The following is a 24111-nucleotide window of genomic DNA, read 5'->3' on the forward strand; positions in this document are numbered from 1 at the left end:
GACTCTCCCAGAGCCCAATCTCATAGGGAAGTGAAAAATTGTTAATGTGAAAGGCTCTCATGCCTAGGTTAAGTCAGAAATATAAATCAGAGTTAGTCTGAGGCACACAGAACAAACGGCAAAATAATGAAGGGGTGTGTAGGAAGCTAATATGGTAATACACAGTAAGTTCCAGAATAGGAAATCTGGAAATCTGCTGTGTTAGCAAAGTACCAGGACTAACAGCAACAAAATCAAGGAGTTCTCACCATAGGAAAGATCAATGTCCAAGCACACCCAAATGACTGTTCTTATCTTCTTCCTCTCAAGAAGACAAAGGCCAATCCATCTGAGTTTTGATATTGATGCATTTGATCCTACCCTGGCTCCAGCCACAGGAACTCCTGTGGTAGGAGGACTGACCTATCGAGAAGGCATGTATATTACTGAGGAAATACACAATACAGGTAAGAAGGGATCAACCTTTTAACTGTGTAAGTAAATATGCTGATGCCAGAGGGTTTTTTCCTACTATTCCATGGCATTACAGATACTATTTTTGCTTAAACTTTTATAACTAAAAACCATATGGTCAGGCTGATAAGGAATAGTCATTTAGAGGCATGTTTGGACCTGGCTTATATCAAAATATGCAAAGGTAATAGTGAATAAAAAATTGTCTACTTAAATATTATTAAATACAAGAATAACCTGCCAAATCGATGTAGTTCTTTGTATCTGCATTATCTAAAGGCAGACTAAGGTTAAAGGCAAGGCCAAACAGCTATAATTTTTACAATGACGTAACAGTTTACTTGAAGTTGAGAATGTGGAGTTAAACCTTCTCTTGAAGATATTTCAAAGGTGGACAGTATCTTGGGTCTTTTATATAGGATCTTATATAGGATAAACCTTATACTAGAGCTTGATAGGAGTTTTAATATGGGGATACTAGAAGATGAATGGATGACAAAAGATTAGTAAAATGAATGCTAGATTAAGAGTGGCTACACAGGTTACTGTCCCCACATTCATTCATGGTTTGTAGTTTCCATATGTCAGAAAGCTTCTAGTTGCTGAAGGTTACTTTAAATGACCTTTCCTTGCAAAATTTAAACAACTACCACATGATACTTCAGTACCATTCTATGAAATTAGGATCTAAATAGCAGAGAGCCCACAATGAAAGGCCCAGAACCACAGGAAGCTCTTGAGTAGTTGGGATAGATAAGGAAATTGAGAAATGGTCTCTCTGGAGCCTACTGGAACCTTAGGCACCACAGGAAGGAAAAGAATGTGTAGGTCTATCAGGTCTGACAGCACTAAGATAGTCTCATTCTCAGATCCCCGATCTTAGATGTTATCAGTTGTCCTTTAGTTAGTGGCCAGTGAACCTGGGTATTTGATTCTTCACTTTGGTTCCCAATGACCCCAGTTAGAGCAGGGGTTAATTAGTAACCTCTAATAGTTAGGTGGGGTAGTGGTCATACCTTGTTTCTCCCTCCCCTGCTCTATTATTCTATTCCCAAAGAATAGCTACATAACTACATAAAACACTTTGCTTAAGTTAGAGGGTAGCAATAGTCTGGAAACATGGGTAATACATATTTTTAATAGTTCAAGTGCCTTTTTATTATTTCTGGGCTATACCAAAGACCCAGGTTTAGTCCGTGGAAATCAGACACACATACTTACACAGGAATTAGTGGAAATGCTGCAGTAACATGCCTGCTCATTGCAGCTTTGCATTGAGCTATGCACTGCTAATCTGCTAATAAGGGACTGCACACTGAACAGATGTAATGTCATTGAGCATATCATGTATTGCACTGTGACATCAACAGACCAGTAGATATATACACCCAGATTTCCAGGCTTTGTAGCCACCCTAATTATTCTGATACTTGTATTCTCCAGTATTCATTTGTTCAGATGACTTGAAGAGGTAGATAAGCTTCACCCAGAATAACCAACTAAGAAAGTTAAATACCCTAGAGAAGTGGACTTGTGTATTGGGGTGGGCAGGTCGGGATAGGTTCTTGTCTAATCTTCCCTTCTCAAATCCTTTAGTACAAGTTTTTAAACCCACAGAAGGTAACAAGTCCAAATTAAAGTATGGCCAGTTATTCCTTTGACTAAGTGCAAGATACTGGGTCACTATGATGGGAGACTGAAAAACCATGTCAGACGTGGTACCTGCCCTCAGCTCAGACCTGTAAAGGTGTCACTAAGAGATACGCTGATAACTAAAAGCATGTAGTGCCTTAAGAGAGATAGCATCAGAGGTCAAAAATGGTAATGGCTCAAAAGAGGGAAGATGATCTCTTCATATACCCACATACAGACATCTAGAAGGTTCCTAGTAATACTGGATATGGCACACATTTTCCCAACAGCAGTTTGGAAAATCCTTATCTAACTCCTCCCCAAGGAGGAGCTCTTTCCTTATCCAGGAGGCCTGACAGCTATGCCTATTAGGTTAGTTGAACAGGGATGACTGATTTTAATCCTACTCTAGTATACAGTGTTTGAACTTAAATTCATGCCCAAAAAGATGAGGTAGGTGTAGGGGCCTTCCTTATGGTAGGTAATTTTAATAGTAGAAAATGACTTTTAACCTTGGCTTGCTCTGTCTAGTGGGATAACCCTCACTGAAAGTAGCAGCTGGGGAACCGTCTGAGGTTTTGTCCCACTTTGTTCTTTCAGGGTTGCTGTCAGCACTGGATCTTGTTGAAGTCAATCCTCAGTTGGCTGCTTCAGAGGAAGAGGCCAAGGCTACAGCTGGCTTGGCAGTGGATGTGATTGCTTCAAGTTTTGGTCAGACAAGGGAGGGAGGGCACATTGTTTATGACCATCTTCCTACTCCCAGTTCACCAGATGAATCAGAAAGTGAAGAACGTGTGAGAATTTAGCAAATTTTGTGTGCTGACATGTTTCACGAAGGACATTTCAGAATTATGAGGCAACTGAGGAGATAGATACTAATGGTCATCTGGGTCAATACTGCCTTAATGAGAACATTTGTGCATTCTCACAATTGTAAAGTTTCCTTTCCCTCTCCATCTTGGTGACCAATAATACTACTGTAAATTGATGTGTTTTTTTTGTTTTGTTTTTTGCAGTTCACAGGGTATTAATATGTTGAAGTACTATGTAAATTTAAAGAAGTCATAAACCGCATTTATTACGTTGGTATATCATACTGGTCTCATTGCTGTTCCTTCACAGTTATGTGGTTTCTGTCTCCCCCCACCCCAGTCTGGCTACACCGTGCATCCTTGAACCATTACCTCACAGCAGCACTATGCTTATTCCTCCTCTCTAACACCATTCATTCACAGGGCCAAAGTTCTGGTCCACAAACCCTTCCCTCTAGGAAGTTTCAATGCTTGTGAAAGAATTTGTAATAAACCAGGCCCCCTAGGATGGCCAGCTCCAGTAAGATGACGATGGAAAGTAGCAGCTTGTTGGTTGTTACTCTACAAAGAGAAGCAAAGTAGGGAACAGTCAGAAGTCTGGATGACCTCATTTCTTTCCTTTCTTAATACTAATACTTAAGGGGTTTGACCCTGTGGCCAAGGTTGGATACTGTGAGGCAGACTGATTTTTTTTTTGGATCCCCTTGCCACTCAGAAGTGTGTGTGTGTGTGTGTATAAAAGGTTCTTTAGCTGGTAAGTGACAACTTGAAAGCTTTTTCAATTGTAACTTAAGGATAACACTACCTCACAGAAATGCCGAAGACTGGGACAAGAGATACACCAAAACATAAAAATGGTTTCTTGATTCTAAAATGTCTTCAAATAGTAGTCCATTCTTCACTTTAAAAACAGCTTTTGTAGGGGTGCCTTGGCTGGCTCAGTTGGAAAAGCATGTGACTCTTGATCTTGGGGTTGTGAGTTTGAGTCCCACATTGCCTCAAGATAAAATGAAAAATGTCTTGTTTTCTTTTTTTAAAATTACTTAATATACATTTTTATAACTAGCTCTTCCTAGAAGATTTATTTATTTATTTTTAAAGTAGGCTCCATACTCAACATGGGGCCTGAATTCACAACCCCAAGATCAAGAGTTGAACACTCTTGATAGACAGGTGCCCTGAAAAATATCAATTCTGAAATCAATTTGAATCCTATTTCAAAATAGCAGAGATACATTACCAGTCAGTAACTCTTCTCTTCCTCCATCAACCCAAATGGTTATCTTTATAAAGGTAGTGAAGTTTTTGAAGCTCCTACACTACCTTTTCTTGATGTAGGAATCCAATTTCTGGTTCTCATGTTAGCTCTAAATGGAAAATTTCCTCTTACCATTGTTTAGAAAAATCTCACTCCTACTAATTCCATGGCTTGGTCATCGTTTTGTTTTGTGTACCCTAGCCACTTTTAGGGACTTTTAAGTAAACTTTTTGCTAACAGAACTCCCTGATAAGGGGATGACTCCCATGAAGGACAAATGGAGCCAAAAGGAAGTATTAAGTTTTCTAACTGAGTTTATACAAATATATTTCAAGGAATATGCATGTGCTCTGAAAAATGTAAGCTGGGATTAAAAGTGGACTAATTTCCAACTGTTCCAAGTCAGAGCAGCATATACTCTTAACAAAGGATATTTAACTAGACAAGATAATACTTTATTCTTTCTGCTTTATCAGGACCTTTGCAAGTCACTATTTAATGTCTTAGTCGCAAAGTTTCTCAACTCTATTTTTAAAACTTACTTTCTGGACATTGAACGGAGAATCTTTCGACTTTTGCTCAAGTTTTCACTTGTGTTTACCAGCTGAGAAGAGAAAATAGCAATTATTTCCCCCTTCTGAAAGTACATACTATAGAACTTAAACATGAGTTAACTAAATTGACAGCGGGCATTAAAGGGTGTGTGCTGAAAAACTCTATCAAACCAAAATGAATGATGGCCTCTGAATATAAGAAGAAACTAGAAAGGACAAGTTCCTCTAGTACTCAACAAGGAGGCCTAGGAATTATTATATCCCAGGGTTACTGTGGGGAACTTCTGGGACCAAACTAATCCTTCACCTTGGCTACTCAAACAGAAAAAGGCTTCAAGTGTACCTCGCCAGTAACTGAGGCAACTTCAGATTTGAATTTCATCAGCCAAACTTCAGGGGAACCTCTTGGGTTAGTGTTTGTTTTTGTAGGCTGGTGGATTACCACGTTTGGGATCTGGTCCTTTTTTCTTAACCCCTTTTACAGACACATTAAATTATGAAAGGAATCAATATTTTAAAAGCCTTTAAAAAAATCATTTCCTTTTGGCTGCCTGTTAGCTAGATAGCTGGGGAATATTTCAACAGATGCCACATGCCATCTGTTCCTGTTCCCCAGTGGCCATAGTAATAAGTTGATCTTTCAGCTCATTCCTTGGCTTTTAAATTCAAACAATCCACCTGATATATTCAAAAGTCAAAAACCACACAATCAGTAAGCAAGTTGCCTTCTCCACAGTTTCCCTTGAATTCAGTAGTTGTGAACTTTCACTGAGGAGGGAAGGGCATTCATTATTCTAATTTAAGAACAGAGAATTGCAACTATTAGAATATATGAGAAAATCCCCTCCAATCCCCACACTGAGGAAACAATCCAAGTCTTGCCCACAGTATCTGTTCTTTAATTTGTATTTGCCTCATAATGTTAAGAATAGGACACTTTATTGACAAGTTGTGCTACTTTTGAAATTCCTATGCAGGTGTATGGAAAGGGAGAAACAAGGTGTTTTTCAGAGGCCTTGATATAGTCATTTGGCCTAAGCTATTTCCCATTTTCTTCCCACAGTGATCCAGTTTACCTTGGGTAGCAATATAGTCCAGGATTAAACCTCTATAAATTGTCAGCAGTACTATTTTGTGACCTCTGGAAAATAGCCTTGGCTCTAAATGACAAACTAGGATCATTTTAAATAGATGGTGCTTTCATAAGAACAGCATAGTATCATACTACATGTATAAGAAAAATCTTAGGTTGGTAATACAGGAATTAAAAGGATGGAGTGGCTATCATCTTGGAACTGACAATCTTCCATAAATGCAGATGCTGAGTTTCCTCAGTCTTTTTTTTTTTTTTTTTTCTTCCTCTAATGACCTCTAAATCTGAGGGGTAAAATTACTTTCAAGAGAAATCTCCCAGCCAAGAAAAGTGTAAACACCTAAAGGGTCCTAACGCTGAATTCAGAACTCCCATCCGTAACTGTAGAATATAAGGGGCCCACCCACTTTCCCCCATCCACTCAGACTTACCCTACTTTTAGTACGTTCCAACTGGTCACGTTGTTCCCCCAGCTCTTCTATGATTTCTGAGCCAATCTGGTCAGTCTCTGTGGCAATCCGATGAGAACGCTCAATACTCTGGGTGGCCCGGTTCAGGCTATCAGTGCCTTGCAGAAGCAATGCCCTTTGAGATTGCAGCCGGTTCTGACAGGTACATGGAAGGGAAATGTTAGACCTCTTCTGTTATGAATTCACTGCCGCACATTCCCTGTGGCCATTCCGATGTAAGAATGGATATAGCACGTGCAGTAATTTTCAATACTTTTAAGACAACCAAAGATGCTAATCAACTATAAGATTATTGGAATCCAATATAAGATCACATACCGTCACATCACTGTTTATTATATTTATGTGAGGCAAGAAAAGAATTAAAAACATTAAGGCATTTTCCTTGTGTTCATGATGAATTTGAAGTGATTTCATGTGCTTTCTGGACTAACAACTTCTGAGAGGCAGTGGCCCAGATTTGGGGTACAGGAGCTACCTAAATATGCATATAGCCTGTAACTTTTTACGGGGTAACAAACCAACTAACTAAACTCCATGGCCTAGAAATAGATTAATTCACTGAAGATTTCCTCTTGATTGGTACTGAGGATTAAGGGACCATGAATAAGCTATTCATTTGCAGTACGAACAGAAATCACTTAGAAGTCTGAGACACTAATCTCATTTTGGAAAACACTTAAGTGGCTACAGTCTTGGAAACCCAAAAAGAATTTCATCTCAAGCCAAATGAAACAAAAACTCTGAAGTTGCCACACTGGTGACTACTCTCAGGGAAGGAGGTATCTAGGGCCAAGTAAGCTGCCCTAATTTCCCAAGTGCCCTAATTTTCTAAATCCCTACCAAAGTTTCACTCCACCTATAATCCCAAACACAGAAGGCACGATGACAGAAGTAGACTCTGTCAGCCAGAATTAACCACTGACTAATGGGTACAGCTAAGTTCTTCACTATTCAAAGCACTTACACATTCAGAAAAGGGTTGGTTTACAGGGCCTATGACTAAACTATGTGACAGTATACTAGCACTACACACCACCATCAAGAAACCAAACTACTGGGTTTCCAGCTAAGAAATGGCCTACACACTAGTGGATGATGGAACCACTTCAATGACACTGAAATGAATCCCAATTACTTTAGCTTAAGAGAAGCAGGAGTATGGGGGATTCCTGGGTGGCTCAGCAGTTTGACGCCTGCCTTTGGCCCAGGGCGCGATCCTGGAGTCCCAGGATTGGGTCCCACATTGGGCTCCCTGCAGGGAGCCTGATTCTCCTTCCGCCTGTGTCTCTGCCTCTCTCTCTCTCTCTATCATAAATAAATAAATCTTAAAAAAAAAAAAAAAAAAAAAAAGGAGTATGGCTTTTAAAAAAAAATGGGGGATTTTTAACTGATCAGACCGAAGAGCAGGCAAAGACATAAGATCACATAAATCAACCCCAGTTCAGAACAAGAATGCCACTGAAGGTGGTATGTGTATCTAAATAATCTTTATAACTTTTGAAACTAGTAATTTTTTAAAAAATTATTTGAGAGATAGAGATAGCAAGAGAGTGCACAAGCAGAGGAGAGGGAAAAGCTCAGCAGGGAGCCCAATGCACGGGGTTTGATTCCAGGACCCTGGGATCATGATCTGAGCCGAAGGCAGATGCTTAACTGACTGAGCCACCTAGGTACCCCTGAAACTAGTAATTTTTTTTTTAAAGATTTATTTATTCATTCAGAGAGAGCGAGAGAGAGGCAGAGACACAGGCAGAGGGAGAAGCAGGTTCCACGCAGGAAGCCCGATGTGGGACTCGATCCCGGGTCTCCAGGATCACACCCTGGGCTGCAGAAGGCGTTAAACCGCTGCGCTACCAGGGCTGCCCTGAAACTAGTAATTTTAAAGCAAACTATTGTTTGGCTTTATCTCCTGCTTTTTTTCTGTTGTTGATTTCTGGTAACAAATGCCCAAACTCACTTAATACCTCTCATCTCACTTTAACAAGCTTCACCTGTTTGCCTTTTCCGTCTCTCTTCACAAGTGACTTTTGAAAGTTTGTATCATTCTCTCCAGTTCTGACATCAGCAATGTCAGGCCAGTATCATCTGAATGTCTTTGAACCATAATCAGGATGTATCATGAAACAGGACTGTTTAACACTACGCTATTGACCTTTTTACATACATACAGTCTATACCTGTGGGTCCCTGTCCATTTCTCTCCCATGCTACTGGCTATTTGCCAGACCATTTCTACTTTGTACAGTGGAGTATAATCCCAAATGCAACACATTAAATTTTTGTGAACTTTTATTCTTTATCCAGCTTCTCATTTCAGTATATAGGTTTTCAATTCTGTCAGTCTAATTTTATAAATCAGAATGCTAGAGTCTAGAGAGGTAATCTGGCTTACTTTCCATTACAACTAAGTAAAAGCCCGTTAGTCCCCTCCTGAGAAGGATCCTCCCTTCTCTACTGTGTCTCTGGATGTTGGGTCATCTTGATATAAATGTAAAGGAAAGCCTGGGTTAATTTGTAACAAACTTTGGATAAATTAAAAAGCCTAACTGAATTTTTTGAGTATACATGAAAACCCAGATCAATAGGTCAGAATACAAAGTCCAGATACAATTAAGAATAGATAACACTTGTATTCCTCTACTGAGTACCTAGCACTGTTTTATAAGAGATACAAAGAAATCTAAGCATGGTTTGGAAAGATCTGTATTAAATACAATAGAGCTGGTTACCCCAAGAGGAGAAGGGGAATTGGATGCAGGAAACAGGATACAGTGTAAAGAACAAGAGTCTACTACTGACTGGTAACAAACTCTACAATATGGCTAATTTTTGTGCCCACAGGCCATTAAGGGAAAAAAAAAACCAGCTGAAGCTTACCATATGTTCATTTTCTACAGCATATGAACCGTATTTCATGTCTCCTCGGCCTCCAGGTGTGGCTGTCAAAGGTGTGCTTCTCACTTCCCGATGGAGTTTGGCAAGATCCTTCCGGTAGGTTCGAAGCTTAGACATCATAGGGTTACGGAAAGATAGAGGTGCATAACGTAGTTCCTCTTCCATCTCTGCCAGCTAGGAAGGCAGAAAGTAGTGAGTAGATGGGCTGCTCTCATCCGGGCATGTGCTAGTTTTGACTAATCAAACCATAGACAAATCCGAATAAGTACTCAACCATATGTTCCACGAGGGGAGGGGCAGGGACCACATGTGACATGTTTACCTCCTTTATTTTTTTTTAAGATTTTACTTATTTATTCATGAGAGACACAGAGAGAGAGGCAGAGACATAGGGAGAAGGAGAAGCAGGCTCCCTGCAGGGAGCCTGATGTGGGACTTGAGACCAGGACCCCAGGATCAAGACCTGAGCCAAAGGCAGATGCTCAACCATTGAGCCACCCAGGCATTCCATGTTCACCTCCTTTCTCTTAGTGCCTGGCAGTGCCTAGTCCATATAGAACAGGCATTCAAAAAGTATGTGATAAATGAGTGAAAAAACTAGCAAGTACTTTATTTCTTATTAAACATCTTATACATTATTTAATAACTTAATCTTTCCTGTCCTCAATAAGGTAGGAAATACTACTTCTAATTCATATATAAAAATTGAAGAAATCTGCTCAAGATTACACAAATCTTCAAATATCCTTTTCAGTATACCAAATTTTTAGTTTGTTATGGTTCAAGTGCTATCATGAAGCACTTTGAGGTCTACTGTACTAAAATGGTAAGGGTCTGGCATCAGGGTTCTTCCCCTTCCTCTTTCTTCTGAAAATCAATTGTTTGTCTCCATGTCCTAGATAATCCAGAGTCCCAATCAGATTTCCATTTTATTGGGTAAGTAAAATGTAACACCCAGACATGTTCACAAGAGGCCATAAATTATTTTCATCTGCCTGGGATGGCCAGAGTTGGGATTGGTTAATTTCGCTAATCTCTTTTATTTTTTTATTTTTTTATTTTTTTCGCTAATCTCTTTTAAAACATAAGGGAATGTGGCTACAAGCACTTCTGAGATACATTTCTTTTTTATAGTAAGTTTAACAAAGAAGAAAAATTGATCTTAATGGCCAGTTTTTTATTATTGAGATAGAAAGAATGCAGGCAAGGGGCAGGAGGAGGAAGAGAGAATCCTAGGCAGGCTCCATGCCCAGCACAAGCCCACTGGGGATCGATCCCAGGACCCTGAGATCATGACCAGAGCCAAAGCAGATGCTTAACTAAGCCACCCAGATGCCCCAAATTTTATTTTTAAACATGATTTATTTATTCATTTTAGAGAGTGTGTGTGTGCATGCGTGCAAGAGAAATGGGGGGCAGGCAGATGGAAAGAATCTTTAAGCAGACTCCCCAATGAGTGCAGAGCCCGATGCAGCCCAATCCCATGACCCACAAGATCATGACCCTGGCCAAAATCAAGAGTCTGACTCTTAACCGAATGAGCCACCAATGTGCCCCTAATGAAATTTTAAAAGACCACCCAGGGAGATTCCCTGGGTGGCTCAGTGGTTTGGCCCCTGCCTTCGGCCCAGGGTGTGATCCTGCAGTCCCGGAATTGGGTCCCACATTGGGCTCCCTACATGGAGCCTGCTTCTCCCTCTGCCTGTCTCTGCCTCTCTCTTTCTCTGTCTCTCATGAATAAATAAAAAAATTTTAAAAATAGGGATCCCTGGGTGGTGCAGCGGTTTAGCGCCTGTCTTTGGCCCAGGGCACGATCCTGGAGACCCAGGATTGAATCCCACGTCGGGCTCCCGGTACATGGAGCCTGCTTCTCCCTCTGCCTATGTCTCTGCCTCTCTCTCTCTCTCTGTGTGTGACTATCATAAATAAATAAAAATTAAAAAAAATTTTTTTTAAATAAAGTAAAATAAAATAAATAAAAGAAAATAAAAGATCACCCAGGTAAAGGTTTGAGAATGCCCTTACTATTCATATCAGGAATGTATTATATCAAAGACTCATTTTAAGAGAGTATCCAAGCTTTATCCATTTGTGTTTGTCAAACCCCCTTTACCACTCACCCCATCAATTGGCCTCATTTAATAAAAAATAATCAAAACCAAGATCAAAGACAGGAACAGTTAATCTGTGATCAATAAGCATTACTTTTGGAAATGACTAACTCCAGGAAGAAGTAAGGACATGCTCCTCCTCCTCACCGTTTCATTTGCTTCCTGTTGCTTTTCGTCAAAATCTCTGATCAGCTTCTTCTTCTCTTCTGGAAAAGATAGAGAAGTTTCAATTGCTCAGTCCTGTTTTCATATATTTGTAGAGATCATTCCCTCTGCTTAGAATACACTGCCCAACCCTCCCGATGGGGTTAGTAGTACTTAATTATCTCTAAAAATTACTTTTTAAAAAATTTTTACTTATTTTTGAGAGAGAGAGCAAGTGCACAGGTAAGCTGGCATAGGGGAGGGGACAGGAGAGGGAGGGGCTGCATCTCACAATCCTGAGATCATGACCTGAGCCAAGAGTTGATGCATAACCTACTGAGCCATCCGGGCACCCCTAAAAAAACATTTAGAAATGTATGGGAACTTGTTATCACAATAATGGGGGAGGGAAGAGGATGGGTATTATGAATGGCATTTTAGTGCCCAAGTAAAAATATCCATGCTTGGGACACTCGTGCCTGACAATTATCTGGCTCCAAAGGTCAGTATTATCCTACTAAGAAACATTACAGGTCTAAATTAATCACTGTTGGGGATCCCCGGGTGGCTCAGCAGTTTAGCGCCTGCCTTCAGCCTAGGGTGTGATCCTGGAGTCCCGGGATCGAGTCCCACGTCTGGCTCCCTGCATGGGGCCTGCTTCTCGCTCTGCCTGTGTCTCTGCCTCTCTCTCTCTGTGTCTCTCATGAATAAATCTTAAAAAAAAAAAAAAAAAATTAATTAACCACTGTCAACCGATTTTCCCCTACAGGGATTAGGTGCACCTTCATCAACAAGAAGGTTTAATAATACTGATTCTCTGAAATCTTGTCTCCACTTTTATCTCCACTGAAAAACACTTCTCTATATTGACCCTACCACTGCTTTTCTTCTGCAAAACAAATTCAAAACTCACCTACTCTACTTGCAGGGAGTGCAGGGTATGGGTACATATTTCTTGGCCATACCCACTGGTGGTGATATATAAAATGATGTAAATACCAATGACTCACACAGTGAGAAAGTCATTCCCCTTTCAATTCTGCTTCAATCCTTTGCATCTTGTCACTTTGGTGCTGGTATCTTGAATGCCTAAAAATTATTAATTTCTTCTTTTAACAAAAATAAAATAGGCTTCAGCTGCCAAGCAGTAACATTTAACTAAAATAGCATTGTTTTGCCTTCACTACCTTTTTTTTGATCATTTAGATAGGTTTGAAAGATTTTCCATTGAACACACACACACACACACACACACACACACACACACACACACACATCATTCCAGGGACACCTAGATGGCTCAGCAGTTGAGCGTCTGTCTTCAGCTCAGGGCATGATCCAGGGTCCTGGGATCAAGTCCCACGTTGGGCTCCCTGTAGGAGGCCTGCTTCTCTCTCTGCCTCTCTCTCATGAATAAAGAAAATCTTAAAAAAACTCTCTCTATATATATATATACATACATATATATATCATTCCATCCAAGAAGAGTGCAATATACATTCCTTTAAAGTGCACAGATCACTTATTAGGCCACAAAGCAAATCTCATTAAGTTAAAATTATGTCATGCATACTAGAAATCAATCGCAGAAATTGGAAAGAACACAAATATATGGAGACTAAATAATACACTACTAAACAATGAATGGGTCAACCAAGAAATCAAAGAGGACATCAAAAAACACATGGAGACACGAGTGCTGGTAAGGATGTGGAGAAAAAGGGACCCTCATTCACTGTTGGTAGGAATGCAAACTGGTGGTCACTGTGGAAAACAGTATGGAGATTCTTCAAAATTTTTTAAATAGAACTCCCCTACAATCCAGTAAATCCACTACTATTTGCCCAAACAAAACAGAAACACTAATTCTTTTTTTAAAAATACGTTATTCATTTATTCATGAGAGACACAGAGAGTGAGAAAGAGGCAGAGACACAGGAGGAGGGAGAAGCAGGCTCCATGCAGGGAGCCCGACTTGAGACCCAATCCTGGGACTCCAGGATCACGCCCTGAGCCAAAGGTAGAGACGCTCAACTGCTGAGCCACCCAGGCATGCCAGAAACACTAATTCAAAAAGATATATGCACCCCTATGTTTACTGCAGCATTATTTACACTAGCTAGACATATGGAAGCAACCACATGTCCATCCCAGATGAATGGATAAGACTATGTCTCTCTCTCTCTCTCTCACATACACACACAGAGGAATATTACTCAGCAATAAAAAAGAATGAAATCTTACCATTTGCAACAATATGGATGGATCTAGAGGGTATAATGCTAAGTGAAATAAGTTGGAGAAAGACTAATACCGTATGATTCACTCATGTGGAATTTAAGAAACAAAAACAAGTGGAGGAAAAAAAAAGATGCTTAAATACAGAGAACAAACTGGTTGTTTCCAGTGGAGAAGAAAGAGAGGGGCTGGGTAAAACAGGTGAAGGGGATGAAGAGTACAACAATCATGATGAGCACTGAGTAACACAGAATTGCTGAATCACTACATTGTATACCTGAAACTAATATAACACTGTATGTTGACTATATACGGTTATTAAAAATACATGGAGACCAATGAAATACAATGGTCCAAAATTTTGGGGATGCAGCAAAAACTTCTCTGAGAGAGAAGTTTATAGCTATACAGGCCTACCTCAAGAAACACCTATATGATCAATTAATCTACAACAAGGAGGCAAGAATATATAATGGGAAAAAAAACAATCTCTTCAACAAATGGAGCTCGGAAAACTAGACAGCTATGTGTGAAATGGGACCCCTTTTTTAATGAATTAAGAGCCTAAATGTGAGACCTGAAACCGTGAAATGCCTAGAAGAAAACACAAGCAGAAATTTCTTTTACATCAGTCATAGAAACATTTTTCTAGATACATTTCCTCAGGCAAGAGAAACAAAAGCAAAATGAAATCATTGGGACTACAGCAAAAGAAAAAGCCTTTATATAGCGAAGTAAACCATTAACAAAACAAAAAGGCAACCTACTGATGAGAGATTTGCAAATGATATCTTCAGTAAGGGGTTAATACCCACTATATAAAGAACTTAGAAAATTAAACACCAAAAAGCCAAATAATCCAATTAATGGGCAGGGGACCTGAATAAGCATTTTTTTCCAAAGAAGACCTACAGATGGCCAACAGACACATAAAAAGATGCTCAACATCACTAATCATCAGGGAAATACAAATCAAAACCACAATGAGATGTCACTTTATCTGTCAGAATGGCTAAAATCAAAAACACAAGAAATGACAAGTGTTGGTGAGAATGTGGAGAAAAAGGAACCCTCATGCACTGTTGGTGGGAATGCAAGCTGACGCAGTATAGAGGTTCCTCAAAAAATTAAAAATAGAATCACCATATGATCCAGTAATTCCACTTGTGGGTATTTACCCAAAGAAAACAAAAATACTAATTTGAAAAGATATAATGCACCCCTATGTTTACTGCAATATTTTTTACAATAACCAAGATATGGAAGCAACCCAAGTGTCCACCTATAGATAAACAGATTAAGATGTGGGGTGTGTGTGTATGTAAATATAAAACGGTATTATTCATCCATAAAAAAAGAAAAAGAATGATATCTTACCATTTGTGACAACACAGATGGATTGAGAGGGTATAATGTTAAGTGAAATTAAGTCAAATAAGTCAAAAAATGAAAGACAAATACTGTATGATTGTACTCATATTTTGGAATTTAAGAAACAAATGAACAAAACTAAAAAGAGACAAAAAAACAATCTTAAAATACAGAGAACAAACTAACAGCTGCTAGAGGGGAGATAAATGGGAGAATGGGTGAGATAGATAAAGGGGTTTAAGAAGCACACTTTTTTTTTTTAATGATTTTATTTATTTATTCATAGAGACACAGAGAAAGAGAGAGAGAGGCAGAGGCACAGGCAGAGGGAGACGCAGGCTCCATGCAGGGAGCCTGATGTGGGACTCGATCCAGGGTTCCCAGGATCAAACCCCGGGCTGTAGGCGGCGCTAAACCGCTGCGCCACTGGGGCTGCCCAAGAAGCACACTTCTCTTGATAAGCACTGAATAATATATAGAATCATGGAATCATTATATTGCATACCTGAAACTGATACAACATTGTATGTTAACTGTACATAAAAAAGCCAAAATAGGGCAGCCCGGGTGGCTCAGTGATTTAGCGCGACCTTCAGCCCAGAGCGTGGTCCTGGAGACCCGGGATTGAGTCCCACGTCGGGCTCCCTGCATGGAGCCTGCTTCTCCCTCGCTTCTCCCTCGTGTCTGTCTGTCTCTCTCTCTCTCTCATAAATAAATAAATAATCTTTAAAAAAAATAACATAACTTTATGGGGGTGCCTGGGTGGCTCAGTCGGTTAAGGTCTGCCTTCAGCTCAGCTCATGATCCTGGGGTCCTGGATCAAGCCTCCCTGCTCAGTGGGAAGTCTGCTTCTCCCTCTTCCTCTGTCCCTTCCCATCCCTTCGAGCTCTCACTTTCTGTTTCTCAGATAAATAAAATTTTTAAAAAAATAACTTTATATATTAAGTAAATGTATTTTATAAGAAATGTTTATATAAAGAAAACAAGTAACAGTAAAAATGGTACTCAGACATGGCAAAAATGATGAAGTACTGGCATTGATACCACCTGGTAAGTATCTGTGTAAAAAGGGAACAGCTGGTGAGAAAGGGACTTTTCCTTGGCGTTAAACATGTAAGCTTGGATAAATAATTCTTCAACACTTTGGGACCTGACCTCCTTCCTTAGCTATAAAACAGGAGGCAGGTCATTCCTTCATATGTAACAAGCAAAAATTAGCCCTACATATGAGTTTGATTTCTAAAAATGTGTCCACATGGATATTCTCCCTGAAAATCTACATGTAATCTACTTATGACCAAAAAGTTACCACTGCTTACACTGTTTGAGTTTACCTTTTAGAATTACTTTTTTAAGATTTTATTCATTCATGAGAGACACACAGAGAGAGAGAGGCAGAGACACAGGCAGAGGGAGAAGCAGGCAGGCTCCATGCAGGGAGCCCCGACGTGGGACCCGATCCCTGGTATCCAGGATCAGGACCTGGACTGAAGGTGGCGCCAAACCGCTGAGCCACCCGGGCTGCCCTGGAATTTTACAATCTGGGGATAGTCTTTTTTTTTTTTTTTTTTTTTGGTAATATTTATTTAACAAAATTTACCATTTTGTCAACTTTTAAGTATATGGCTAAAGAGCTGTAAGTACATTCACACTGCTGTGCAAACATCACTCTACCCCACCTCCAGAACCTTTTCACCACCCCAAACTGAAACTCCATACCAAATCAACACTTAATTCCCCACTTCCTATTCCCCCAGACTCTGATAACCACCATTTTACTCTCTGTTTCTATGAGTTTGATTAGTCTAGCATCTCCTAGAAGAGGAATAACATATTTGTCTTTTGTGTCTGGCTTATTTCACTTAGTATAATGTCCTCGATAAGCATAATGTCCTTATTTCACTTAGCATAATTCATCCATACCATGGCATGTATATACAGATGTGGTTTTTAAAGCTGCATTATTTCTCATTCATTGTGACTCCTAAATAAAAGTCAGCACCTCATCAACTGAAAAAAAAAAAAAAAGAGCAATTTTACTCAATGCCAAAGAAAACAGCTGAGTTGGGCTTATGAAGGGATGGCACGTGGGTATTCAATATGCTGTCCTGAGATTTTCTTGGCTAATTTTCTTTACCTTGGTTTTCATCTTAAGCATTCAAACCCAATCCCATATAAGATGTAACACCACTATAGTGCTTTATATATGGATTTACATTTTGTTAATCACAACAGTGTCTATGATGTCAGCTGTCTGATGCTTTTTAAGTGATCATAAACCATTCCGCAACTATATATTCTATATTTGCAGCTGGAGATCAAGCTTCTCCAGAACAGGGAAATTTACTTTTTTTAAAAAATTTATTTGAGAGAAGGATGCTTGGGTGGCTCAGCGGCTGAGCATCCACCTTCAACTCAGGGCATGATCCCAGAATTCTGGGATGGAGTCCCACTTCAGGCTCCTTGCATGGAGCCTGCTTCCCCCTGTCTATGTCTCTGCCTCTTTCTCTCTGTGTCTCTCATGAATAAATAAAATCTTTTAAAAAATTTTATTTGAGAGAGAGAGAGCACGAGAGTACACAAGCAGGGGGAGCTGCAGGGGGAGGAGGGAGAAACAGACTCTGCTGAGCAGGGAGCCCGACATGGGGCTTGATCCTAGGACCCTGGGATCATGACCTGACCTGAAGGTGGATGCTTAACCAACTGAGCCACCCAGGTGCCCCTACTTTTTCTAAGTTTCATAGCTTCTAGAACTCTAAACATAGTAGTGTTCCTTAGATGTTACTACTGCCTGAAAGAGCAAATGACAATGCACCTTTAACTATACTTCCTTGTTATGTGACATTCCCTTAATATACACAAGACACTCCCAATGAACTATTTTTCACTACACTGCTCACAAAACCAAGGGTTTGTTGTTTTAAATAGGAGAAAGTTCAGCCATCGCAAATGGTCTGCATCATGACCATCCATGATGTAACTGAAGTAAGCACAAAAGCAGCTGTCATGATCTCTGAGTAGTACTTTCAGCCACCAGCAGTGAAATTATATCTGCAATCAAGAATGGCTACCTCCATGGAGAAGTATCATATTACTCTGTAATAAGCTGCTGCTGAGTGTCACCACTCCTCTGAATAGGCACATCTTCAAACTCAAACACACTTCTGATCCATGGCAGACAGAAAGAATTATTCTACATATAAGTGCATTCCCTTTTTAGCTCTGATTTATCTACAACAGTTAGTCATAGAGCTTCCTTCTTTATTCTTCCTTTGTAAGAGATAGGAAAATCTGCATTTTTAAGAGGCCAACTCTAGAAAGTGGGTACATAGCTAAGAGTAGGAGGGCAAAGAGGTAGCTCACAGGATTTTGATCCTTTCACTAACTTCTCTCCATGATTATGTCATTCTCAGTCTCTTTGGAACTGGGATACTCCATTCTCTAATTTTATAAGACATTCTCTTAGGAGTGCTATGCAGTTCATATACTTTTAAAAAGAAATATGCTCCCTTTGAAAATAATTTTAAGAATTTCACCACATTATGAGATACTTTATGGAATCCTAAAGTTAAAAAAAAAAAAGCCTCTGAAATTCTCCCTTCTGATGATTAAGCCAGGAAGATAGACGACAATTCAAGGTTCAAAAGAGGTTGAACTCTATCTATCCAACTGGAAGTACCAGGATGTGCTTCTTTATACTTTAGTCTCAGAATTGTGAAAGCAATAAATGTTAGAGTGGAAATGGATCTCAGAGGTCATCTAACCTAACCTTCTCATTTTACAGTTGAGGAAACTAGAGCTTGGAGAAACTGCCTTCCCCAAGGTCATAAGAGGAGCAAATGGTGACACTAATTCTAGAATGCAAGTCTCCTGATTTCCAATCCAAGGCTGCTGTACATTATAGCATTGAGGAGTATTTTTGTGCTCCCAGGGAATAAACAGCCTTCAGCAACAGGTAAAACCTGTTCAGACTTTTTCATTTTTTAGGGAGTTAGAGTTAATACCACAGTTAACTACAAAACTGCAGAACTGCACACTGAGTGAAATGGGCACCAAAAACAAGAGTGAGCTATTTCAAACACTATCCCCCATTCCATATGCCTTCTCAAACCAGTCACATGTAAATGACTCACTCTGACACTAACTGGTTATAAACTGGTTGGATGGCAGCACCATGAAAAAGTCAGCTTTGAAATAGCTAGAGAAAGCCTACCTTAATGTTTAACTAAGGGGCAGCCTCTCTTCCTTATGGGTGGTTTGATTTGCCAACCCAAGAATGACTAACCTTGACCCATTAGAGCTGTGGAAATAACTTCAGTTTCATCAGGATCATGCGGTTAGTTTGCTTTTGGTGCCCCACTGTGGCATTTCTAAGACCTACATCCTCTATTTGTACACCACTGATCTCATACTATACAGGAGTTTTGGGCTGCCTGGGTGGCTCAGCGGTTGAGCATCTGCCTTTGGCTCAGGGTGTGATCCCCAGATCTGGGATCGAGTCCCACATCAGGCTCCCTGTGAGGAGCCTGCTTCTCCCTCTGCCTATATCTCTATATCTGCCTATATATCTATATCTCTGTCTCTGTTTCTCATGAATAAATAAATAAATCTTAAAAAAAAAAAGGAGTTTTGTAAAAGCACAGGCATACCCTGAAGAAACTGTGGGTTTGGTTCCAGACTACCACAGTGAGTAACACAATAAAGCAAGTCAAATTAGTTTTTGGTTTCTCTATGCATATAAAAGTTATGTTTAAGCTCTACTGTAGGGATCCCTGGGTGGCGCAGTGGTTTGGCGCCTGCCTTTGGCCCAGGGCGCAATCCTGGAGACCCGGGATCGAATCCCACATCGGGCTCCCGGTGCATGGAGCCTGCTTCTCCCTCTGCCTGTGTCTCTGCCTCTCTCTCTCTCTGTGTGACTATCATAAATAAATAAAAAATTAAAAAAAAAAAGCTCTACTGTAGTCTTTTAAGTATGTGGCAGCATTATGTCTAAAAAATGTGCCTTAAAGATTAATACCTTAATTGTGAAAATACTTTACAGCTGAGAAATTCTACCTTAATTTAAAAATACTTTATAGCTGAGAAATTCTATCATCTGAAGTTTCATTGACACAGGGAGAGGGAGAAGCAGGCTCCCTGTGGGGAGCCTAATGCAGGACTCGATCCCAGGACCCTGGGATCACGACCTGAGCCAAAGGTAGACGCTCAACCACTGAGCCACTCAGGTACCCTGTGGCAATTTCTTAAAACAAGATAAAAATGAAGTTTGCTACATCAACGGGCTTTTCCTTTCACAAACAATTTCTTTTTTTGGGGGGGGGGGATTTTATTTATTTGTTCATGAGAGACACAGAGAGACAGGCAGAGACATAGGCAGAGGTAGACACAGGCTCCCTGCAGGAAATGGGACTTCAGAAGTGGGACTCAATCCCTGGACTGGGGATCACGCCCTAAGCTGAAGGCAGCCACTCAACCGCTGAACCACCCAGGCGTCCCTCACGAACAATTTCTCAGTAGCATGTGAAACTTTTTGATAGCATCTCACCCACACTAGAATTTCTTTCAAAACTAGGGTCAATCCTCTCATATCCTGCACTGCTTTATCAGCTAAAATTATGTAATATTTTAAATTCTTTGCTGTCATTTTTTAAAAGACTATTTGAGAAACGGAGTGCATGAGTGGGGTGGGGGGGGGCAGAGGAAAAGAGAGAAGCAGGCTCCCCACTGAGCAAGGAGGCTGACTTGGGGCTCTATCTCAAGATCCTAGGATCATGACCCCAGTGGAAGGCAGACGCTTAACCAACTGAGACCCAGGTGCTCCCCTTTGCTGTCATTTCAACAATCTTCATGGCATCTTCACCAGGAGTAGATGTCATCTCAAGAAACCACTTTCTTTGCCAATCCATAAGCAGCAGCCCCTCATCAGTTAAAGTTTTATCATGAGATTGCAGTAACTCAGTCCCATCTCCCGGCTCCACTTCTAATTCCAGTTCTCTTGCCATTTCCACCACATCTGCAGTTACATCCTCCACGAAGTCTCAAACCTTTCAAAGTCATCCATGAAGATCAAAATCAACTTCTTCAAAACTCCCATTAAAGTTGATATTTTTACCTCTTCCTTTGAATCATGAATGTTCTTAATGGCATTGAGAATGGTGAATCCTTTCGTGATGGTTTTCATTTTACTATGCTCAGATCCATCAGAGGAATCATTATCTATGGCAGCTATAGACTTATGAATGTACTTCTTTTTTTAAAAAGGCTTATGATTTTATTTATTCATAGAGACACAGAGAAAGAGAGAAACATTTATTTTGAGAGAGAGAGAGAGAGAATGCTGGGGGGGAGGGGCAGAGGGCAAGGGGAATTTTAAGCAGACTCTGTGCTGAGTGCAAGCCCAATGTAGGGCACGATCCTACAACTCTGAAGTCATGACCTGAGCCAAAACCAAGAGTTGGACACTTAACCTACTGCATCATCCAGGTGCCCCTGTATTTCTTAAATAATAAGATTTGAAAATCAAGGTTACTCCTTGATCTATGGGTTGCAGAATGGATATTGTGTTAGCAGGGATGAAAACAACATTAATCTCATTGTACTTCTCCATCAGAGAGCTCCTGGGTGACCATGTACACTATCAACGAGCAGTAATATTTGAAAAAAGTCCATTTTTCTGAACAGTGGGTCTCCACAGTAGGCTTAAAATATTCAGTAAACTGTGTTAGAAGCAGTGGTGCTTTCACCTAGATTTTGTTGTTCCATTTATAGAGCATAGGCAGAATAGACTTAACATAAGTCTTTAAGGGCCCTAGGATTTTTGGAATGGTCTATGAGCACTGGCTTCAACTAAAAGTCACCGTCTGCATTAACCCCTAACAAGGGAATCAGCCTGTCCTTTGAGACTCTGAAGCCAGGTACTGACTTCTCTCTAGCCATGAAAATCCTAGATGGCTATCTCATCTACACTGAAAACCTGTTGTTTAGTGCAGCTTCCTTCATTAATTATCTTAGCTGGATCTTCTGGATAACTTGCTGTAGCTTTTATATCAGCACTTGGGGCTTCACCTTGCAGTTTGATGCTATGTAGACAGCTTCTTTCCTTAAGGCTCATCAAACAACCCCTGATACTTTCAGACTTCTTCTGCAGCTTCCTCACCGGTTTCGGCCTTCAAAGAACTGAAGTAGGGCCTTGCTCCAAATTAGTCTTTGGCTTAAGATAAGGTTGTGGCTCGTGTGATCTTTTCAGACCACTAAAACTTTCTCCATATCAGCAATAAAGCTGTTTGCTTGCTTATCATTTGTGTGTTCACTGGAGTAGCAATTTTAATTTCCTTCAAAGTTTTTCCCTTTGCATCACAACTTGCCTAATCTTTGGTCAAGAAGCCTAGGTTTTGGCCTATCTCAGCTTTCAGTATGTCTTCCCCACTAAGCTTGATCTTTCAAGCTTTTGATTTAAAGTGAGAGATGTGCACCGCTTCTTTTCATCTGAACACTAAGAGGCCAATGTAAGGTTATTAATTGGCCTAATTTAAATTTGAAGTATTGGGAATGTGAAGAGACACAAAGTGACCAAATGCTGTTGGAAAATGTTGCTAATAAATCTGCTCAACATAGGGTTGCCACAAACCTTCAATTTGTAAAAAAAAAAAAAAAAAAAAAAGCAATATTTGAGAGGCACAATAAAATGAAGTACAATAAAGTGAAGAGCCATAAAACAAGATATGCTTGCATCAGATCTAAGCCTGTTTCCTTATCTATAAAAAATAATTTTTTAACGGATTTTTATTTATTTATTCATGAGAGACACAGAGAGAGAAGCAGACACAGGCAGAGAGAGAAGCAGGCTCCCTGCAGGGAGCCCAATATGGGACTCAATCCTGGGACTCCAGGATCACGCCCTGAGCCCAAGGCAGGTACTCAACCACTGAGCCAACTAGGCGTCTCCTATAAAAAAGAAATAAAGAAGGAAGGAAGGAAGGAAGGAAGGAAGGAAGGAAGGAAGGATACTGACCTTGTAGGGTTGTCTGAAAAGGTTAAGAGAGATAATATACATAATAAGCACTTAGTAAATGTTAGACATAGTAAGAGTTTCAAAAACAGTAACTACCATTTTTTTTTTTTTTAAGATTTTATTTATTTATTCATGAGAGACACAGAAAGAGAGAGAGGCAGAGACACAGGCAGAGGGAGAAGCAAGCTCCATGCAGGGAGTCCGATGTGGGACTCGATCCCAGGTCTCCAGGATCATGCCCTGGGGTGAAGGCGGCGCTAAACCGCTGAGCCACCCAGGCTGCCCACTACCATTGTTTTTAAAAGTAAATCCTTAGGTGGATGAGAACTAGGGCATAAACATAATTCACAAAAAAAATATGAGGAGTGTTAGAGAAATTAAAATTCTTCAGTCAATGGTAATTGGTGCATATGATTATCCATAGTGATTTTTGCTGGTTCCCAATATAAAGGGGTTCCATAGACACACACTGAAATTTGAGTGAATTAAAATGGAAAATTTTCAATAATTTTACAACACTCATTAGTATGTTTTCCAGCTGCCTTCAGGTACTACAAAACCAAAACTAGAATATGATAGGCACTTACCATATTATTTAGATAATAATTTACAGCATTCTGAGGTATCTGGAGAGACCTCTTCAGATGCTCTAAAACTAAAACTGGAAATTATGACTGTATGTGCTTAATATAATATTAAATGGATTAATAATTAATCACATATTTAACAGACTATTACTGCCATACAAACCTCCTAAAAAGGGACACATTTTGTCTGTTACCCTATCTTTTGTTTTACTAGGTATAGATACTCATTTTAAAGGTGATGAAGGGACACTTAGGTGGCACAGTCAGTTGGGTGACCGATTCTCAGTTTTAGCTCAGGTGGTGATCTTTGGAGTTGTGAGATCAAGCCCCACCTTGGGCTGTGTGCTCAGCAGAGTCTGTGTAAGACTTTCTCTGCCCCTCCCCCTGCATGCACATTACCTAAAATAAATAAATAAATCTTTTAAAAGAAATTTTAGGGGCAGCCCCGGTGGCACAGCGGTTTAGCGCCGCCTGCAGCC

The 24111-nt window shown here is 40.1% G+C and overlaps 2 protein-coding genes across 2 annotated transcripts in view; one reads left to right on the forward strand and one right to left on the reverse strand.

The window, feature by feature from the left end:
• Positions 1 to 3175, forward strand: part of ARG2 (arginase 2) — a 31319-nt gene extending 28144 nt beyond the window's left edge. The window contains 2 exon segments of the mRNA NM_001145120.1: positions 313 to 446; positions 2686 to 3175. Of these exon segments, the coding sequence (NP_001138592.1) occupies positions 313 to 446; positions 2686 to 2891 (340 nt within the window). The 3' untranslated portion in view covers positions 2892 to 3175.
• VTI1B (vesicle transport through interaction with t-SNAREs 1B) overlaps positions 3134 to 24111 on the reverse strand; it is a 29072-nt gene continuing 8094 nt past the window's right edge. The window contains exons 2-6 of the mRNA XM_038545034.1: positions 11429 to 11487; positions 9153 to 9344; positions 6234 to 6407; positions 4698 to 4759; positions 3134 to 3458 (exon numbers count right to left, since the gene is read on the reverse strand). Coding sequence (XP_038400962.1) covers positions 3362 to 3458; positions 4698 to 4759; positions 6234 to 6407; positions 9153 to 9344; positions 11429 to 11487 — 584 coding nt within the window. The 3' untranslated portion in view covers positions 3134 to 3361. The remainder of the gene's footprint in view (positions 3459 to 4697; positions 4760 to 6233; positions 6408 to 9152; positions 9345 to 11428; positions 11488 to 24111) is intronic.

Source organism: Canis lupus, chromosome 8, assembly GCF_011100685.1.
Source record: "Canis lupus familiaris isolate Mischka breed German Shepherd chromosome 8, alternate assembly UU_Cfam_GSD_1.0, whole genome shotgun sequence".
Lineage (NCBI taxonomy): Eukaryota > Metazoa > Chordata > Mammalia > Carnivora > Canidae > Canis > Canis lupus.